At 37.6% G+C, this 7,073-nt stretch overlaps 1 protein-coding gene across 1 annotated transcript in view; it reads left to right on the top strand.

The window, feature by feature from the left end:
• Positions 1 to 7,073, top strand: part of LOC106878519 (pancreatic triacylglycerol lipase) — a 20,812-nt gene that overhangs the window by 4,116 nt on the left and 9,623 nt on the right. Inside the window, exons 2-5 of the mRNA XM_014927747.2 lie at positions 1,197 to 1,338; positions 1,578 to 1,743; positions 4,058 to 4,286; positions 5,719 to 5,973. Coding sequence (XP_014783233.1) covers positions 1,197 to 1,338; positions 1,578 to 1,743; positions 4,058 to 4,286; positions 5,719 to 5,973 — 792 coding nt within the window. The remainder of the gene's footprint in view (positions 1 to 1,196; positions 1,339 to 1,577; positions 1,744 to 4,057; positions 4,287 to 5,718; positions 5,974 to 7,073) is intronic.

The following is a 7,073-nucleotide window of genomic DNA, read 5'->3' as shown; positions in this document are numbered from 1 at the left end:
AAAAAAAAAAAAATTCAAATTGGCTGTAGTAACTAACGTAATCCTTCAGGTTTCAAATCAGCCTAACGCAGACAAATAATCTTATTTATATTAAAATTTTTTTATTTTTATTTTTATTTCTATATACTTTCAAGAAAGTGGAGGAAAACCTATGATTGCAGAAGGGGATCATTTCAGTGAATTTATTTAAAGTTTTCGGCCCAAACAACCCAAGTATAGTGAGGGATTCCCTAATACGCAATAGACATTTGCTAATATTTGCTCTAAAAGAAGGGGCTCTCAATACAATCGACCATTCAAGAGAGTATTTTCTTATTTTTCTTCTTAAGGTCGTGTACATAGGATGCGAGAGTTGTGGAGTTGCAATACTTTTCATTTGAAAATGAACTCAAATGTGCTATATATCTTGCTTTGAAATCTATCGTATTTCCTATATAGAACTTATTTGAATTGTACTCATCCCTAACAACGCATTTATATATTACATTTGTGCTCAGACAGAACCCGTCAAGAGGACATAACCGAGGGTTCCTACAATCACAAAATTTATCTGGGCCACCCCTAATCTTATTTCGACTACCAGCAACAGTCCTTGTTAGGTTTCCCACATCCGCATTTCTCTTTTTCCCATTACCAGGGTTCGACACAACAGGAGGGAGCGAAGAGCTGGTCTCACTAGTCTTGTGTGTATTATACCCAATCTTCCCAAAGCCGGGGTTTCCATTGTAGGGCCGTTCGCATTGCTCTATTTTGTTTAACTTGCTTCTATTTAGAGATGCAATAATAGATGCCAAATTTACACATATATATGTGTATATATATATGTGTATATATATGTGTACACACACACACACACACACACACACACACACACATTTATCAATTCGTTTTGCAAGATTCCTGATGTGAAATCGTGTGTTGAAACAGATATTGTTGTATTTCGGGTTGGTCATTTTATTTATTATAATATTTGCTAAATAAACATACGCACTATATATATATAGTTCCCACACAGATCCCATATTAGCAAAGTATGACCTGTAATAACCGCCGCCACCACCACTATCACAACAACAACAACAGCATGTTATTCTGCTCATGGTGTTTCTGTGGATTGTTTTATTGTATTTATTGTAATGCATGTAAAGATGGTTTTAAATAGACTGCAGCATTGAAAATTTAATTATTTAATACAGGATCGATATTCGATACAGAAGTTTGTTTCGGCGAACTTGGATGCTTTTCAAACGAGGGAGAGTTCGTCTCGCTCGAACGTCCAATCAACCTTTTACCAAATAAACCACAAGAAATCGGAACACAGTTTTTCCTCTATACAAGGTGAACCATTTCATTTTATCTTTTTGTGTTTAATAAAACGGTTTCGCCTTGCTTAGCACTGGCACTCCACAATACGTGATGGAAGGGTAGTGGCATTGTCATGACACACCTTCGATCACCTTCATTTAGGCCAGTATTTTATTATCTTTGCTCTCAATTTGAACCACTTATAAAATCATTTATAAAATCATTCAATCATTGTTTTCACATTAACTTTAATAATATATTATCTTTTGCAGATCGAATCCATTAACTGGTGCTGCATTGGAGACTCACAATGACAGCCTCTTACACCTCAGTAACTTTACAGCAACAAGACCGACCAAATTTATTATTCACGGTTATAAAAGCTTTGGCAAAGACAAACCATGGGTTCTGAACGTAACTCGTGAGCTGTTGAAACACGTAAGAAAGGCTTTCTGACTTCTCTCTCTCTCTCTCTCTCTCTCTCTCTCTCTCTCTCTCTCTCTTGATATCGTTTTTCATAGCTAATAAACTCAGTCTCATATCCTCTTAAATCGTTACTCCACCAAAACCCATTTGTCTAACCAGTATGGTATATCTACTTTCTTTTCAAACCCTTTAAATCATCAGCGTTGGTAAGATATTGCACTCTAGTGGTCTGAAGAGACCTTTAACAATTTGTGTAATTATAAATTATAAAGGGAAGCAATTGGGAGGAAAAAATGTATTTAGAAAGCATTATGTAAACTGAAACAAAAGAAGGAGTTTCAGGAGCATAAAGCAGCGCAGACCAAAGAATAGATACAATTGAAATAGATCAAAATAATCGTATTAAGTAATCTATAAAGCGACAGTGTTGCACGAGAAGGAGAAAAACCAACCAAATCTACATTGAAACCACAAGCAGGACGTTTAAAGTTAGATACACATAACACAATCACTCGCTCCATAAAATTGATGAAACGAACGCAGCGTATCACTCGAAGCACATTTTGGACTTAAAGGAGAAAATATAAATATAATCAGAGCAATAATAGACAATATCACAATAAATGGTACACAGAAAAATGCAACATAATTATGTAGTAATTATTCTTACTGAATAGAACAAATGAGCTAATAAAAACATTGCAGAAACCAGAATAGATTTATTTTCAAAAACTGGGTAGATTTGAAAACGCGATAAATATTCGATGGTAAAAATTGACTGAAAAACTAGTGGATTCCCGGCAATATCAACACCGGCGGAGCGACAAAAGAAGGTAACTAAGTAACTAGAGTAATTAACCTGAAAAATTTCACTCCAGAGCTATTAGTTACAAAATACAATAGCCACCTCCTCACACAGTTTATGACAAATATATTATGCCTCAATAGATTGCGGCCATGCTGGGGCACCGCTTTGAACACATAATACGCATAATAGCAACTTTAGAAAAACAGGCCATGTTAATGTAAGGGACAGGCAGAGAAAAAAAAGTAATATTTTTAGTAAGCAGGATATGATGATACAACCAACAGGTATTAATAGAACAACTATTGAAATGATCAATAAAGAGTGATAATCAAATTGAATATTTTCCAAAATAATTTATGATGACGAGATCATCAAGTGGAAACGAAAGCACCACTGAATATGTTCATAAAAAGCGATGTGCAGATAAACAATTCTAGAGAATTACGAAATCAGCAAGCAAAACGAAGACAACTCTCAAATTTGCTTATGAAAAGCGAATTATACGACACTGATAAAATGAGACATAGATTGAAAGCGAATGAAAACTCGGTTAGAATAGCGAAGCCAAAAAGTTTACGAAGAGGAAAAGGAAACGATGGCAACCACAGACACAGCTTAAAAGACATAAAAATAAGTCAAAGAAAACGATAGTGAAGCACAAAAGAAGAAATCCACTTCAAAGTACATAAAACAAATCTCGAAGTACCGAGGAATCCGGTTCTGCTAATGATAGCAGTGGCTTGAGACTCGAGTGTTAATAAACAAGATACCAGCTTAACTAAACAATGTATTTTGTATATACGGAATGTTCCCTGCCTCTCGTTGACAAACTGCATATGTATGTATGTATATATGCATGTATGTATGAGTATATGTCTGTATATATGTATGTATATATATGTATGTATATATGTATGTATGTATGTGTGTGTGTATGTATGTATGTATGTATGTATGTATGTGTGTGTGTATGTGTGTGTATATGTATGTATGTGTGTATGTATGTATGTGTGTCTATGTATATATGTATGTGTGTATGTGTGTGTGTATGTATGTATGTGAGTATGTATCTATGTACGTAAGTATGTACGTGTGTATGTATGTATGTATAAATTGATGGATGAATGTATGTATGCACAGACATACGTATGAATATACATATACTTAGAAAGGTTATATATTCACGCAAGTTAACTTTGTCGTTGAGGATCTCTTCCATTTATGTAAACTTAAACGTCTCCCCCCCCCCCGAGACATTTCAGGGACAATTACTTATTTTCAGACTTTATGTTACGAACAAATCAAAGAGAAATCGGTTCTGCCAAAGAAAAACAGAGTCTATAAAAGTAAAGTTTTCTACACGATGTGATTGGTTCCATCAATGTCTAATCGAAGCGAGGCGTATAATGGAAAACTATTTAGCGGAACTGCATTCCCTGTTTATGAATTAGAGGTCTAAAACCATGCCAAGTCTGCTAATTTCCTTTTTACTCTTAGCTGTATTATTTCTAATTCTAGGGCGATTACAATGTTATTGTGGTCGACTGGAGGAATGGATCTGATGTAACATACGCTCGTGCAGCATCTAACTGTCGCGTCGTCGGAGCGCAGATTGCACTTTTAATTAACTACATTCAGAATCAAACGGCAAGCACTCCACAGACAATGCATTTAATTGGACACAGTCTTGGCGCTCATATTGCTGGTTACGCTGGAGAAAGGCTGGAGAATTTGGCAAGAATTTCTGGTAATGATTTCTTTAAAGTGTTTCTTGTGTTTGTAAATCATTTGTTAAACTGGAGATGTTTGCTGAGAAGTTTTCGCGCTGATGTATAGATTTTTTATTAGATCGTCTTAGCAACAGAGCCTAGCTTTCGATCTACCTTCCCGATAAGGGGATAAGAGAATGTATAGGAAATAGTCCAGATTTTGCTATAGAAGCAGCATATTCACATATTAGGGAACAACGTGTAACATTTTTGATCAAGGGTTCGCTCAAGCATAGCTGAGTGTGGGACCAAACCACAGCTGCCATAACAGCAAATATTTTAATTAAAAGCATATTAAAAGGAACATGGTGGCCAAAGCCTGTCGAACCCCATCCTATGTGTTCGTAATGTGTGCGATTCTTTGTGTTTTCCTCCTCATTACATGACGACCAGTTTTGGCTGGTTTACATCCTCATAACTGAACAATTCTTCAAAACGATAGAATAAGTACCAGACTTAAAATATGTGCCGGGTTCGTTTTGTTCAACTAAAATCCTCAAAGCGGTGCCCCAGCACGGCCGCGATCCATTGAGGGAATCAAAGAATTAAAGAACATGGCAGATGAACGTCAAAATTGATATAGAAGAGTTTTAAAACCAGAACATTAATTTTGTATCTGATGCCACACATTTCAGGATTAGGGAACAATCACTGAATTTATCCACATCATGTTAGAGTTTCACCCATTCCCTCTGGCACACAACCATATTCCATTTTGCGAAATTTATTAAAACGATTTTTACCAATACAGAACACCCCCGTTAGTTTCTCTTGGATTCTTGCGTTGTTCATTCATGTGATGCTTCTCACACCTTCATATTTAAATACATTGGAAACCTAACTTATGTGTGTCCGAACGACTTCATTTATCGTTCTGTACCTCCTCGGAGTCGATGTGACAGCCTAATGCAACAGATGGTGATACCTCACATGCTTAACATATAGGAGATTCGTGATATCATTATAAATTGGATACCTCAGCTGCTAAACATATAAGGGATTTACGATGTCGTTATCTATTGCAGGGTTAGCTGATGTTTTGTCGTGCGAATAGCCACTGTTTTCTGATTAAACAATAGAAATCGGAGCGTGCCTCAGGTCCGCCCCACTGTCTCTGTCGAGGTCGGTTAAAATTCGGCCTCCTTGAACCGGGTGATGGAAAAGTGAAACTGACGGGATAGTTCGGAGACATCATCATTTCCAGATAATCACGTCACTTGTACTCTCGGACCTACATCTTAAAAAAAAAATCATGGTTATAATGCTCAAGCTTAGAAAGTGTAGAAGTGATCGAGAAAAGTATTGGAATATGTCTGTTATATATCAATCTGTTTATTGTATTTCGTTATCTTATATATTTCTTTTTACTTCTGGTTCTAATTCGTGAGTTTTCTTTTATCATTCGAAAAGGTTTGGATCCTTCGGCGCCTTACTTTGAACACACTGGATCGAAGGTTCGTCTTGACCCGACCGATGCTGAATTTGTTGACGTCATACACACCGATATTGGTTACGTATTGGGTCTAGGTCTTGGCATAAACGGTCAAAGTGGCCATGTAGATTTCTATCCGAATGGTGGAAGGTATCAACCTGGATGTACAGAATATAAAATACCAGGTTCAATCATTGGTGGTATTGTTGGTTTACTCAATAAATTGAAACCCGGTAAGCGAACCAATAATGTTATTCATGGTAGAGTGGTCGTTGTTGTAAGTGATGGTTATTGTAGTGGTGGTGTTATTAATAGTGGTATGAGGTTGTGGTGTTGTGGTAGCGGTAGTGATGATGGTTTGGAGTAGTAGTGGTGATGTTACTGGTGTTGGTGTTGGAGATGGTTGTAACGTTAATAGCGTGGTGATGGCAGTGTTGGTAGTTGTAAGTGATGTGGTTAGTGGCAGGGTTGTAGTGGTGGCAGTGACGTCAATAGACGTTGTTGGTCGTAATGGCTGTAGAGGTTGTAACAGCTTTCCCGGGGCGTTGGAGAAAATAGAGATTGAGATTTTTTTAGTCGACCCCAATAGTCAATGCTTCTCATGCCGTCTATCTTTCTTGTTATTGACTTCTGGAGTGCTTCTACTTTCATAATGAGTTGCTTCGCATGGGGGTGGGGGACCACAATGGGCAACAGTATTCAAGGAAGGGTCGAGCAAAAGTAGAGTAGAGAAAGGATGACGGTGTAGGCATCTCTAGACCGGAAAGTTCTCAGAATCCAGGAGCACATCTTGCGGGCCAAGTCAACCTTGGTGTTTACGTGGAGAACTCCAGCTTAGATTGTTATCAACAATTACTCTAAGGTCTCTGGTGTTGTTGGATGACACTAAGTCGCCCGAGGGAAGAGCATATGGTAATATCAGAGTATCTTCTTTTTCAAAGTGGATCAAATCAAACTTATCTTCATTCAAAAGCATATTGTTTTTTCCCCCCTCCCATTGGACAACAGCAAACAGATCTGACTGAAGGCATGTTTGGTCTCTCTTGCTGTTTATGGCTTTCTGGAGTTTGGAATCATCTGCAAAGATTTTCAATGTAGAATGTTTGGTGACGTCTACTATGCCATTGGTGTAAATAATGAAGAGGAGTGGGACCAATACAGTACCTTGTGGGACACCACTACTGACTTTGGCTGAGCTGGATCGCATTCCCCCAAACACAACATGTTGGGTTCTGTTCGTCAGGAAACACTTTATCCACTGCAGCAGCTTTCCACGGACTCCAATGTTGGTCAGTTTCTTCAGCAGGATTTTGTGGTCCTCTCTCTCTCTCTC

Source organism: Octopus bimaculoides, chromosome 11 (assembly GCF_001194135.2).
Source record: "Octopus bimaculoides isolate UCB-OBI-ISO-001 chromosome 11, ASM119413v2, whole genome shotgun sequence".
NCBI lineage: Eukaryota > Metazoa > Mollusca > Cephalopoda > Octopoda > Octopodidae > Octopus > Octopus bimaculoides.
This window is presented reverse-complemented; position numbering and strand designations above follow the sequence as displayed.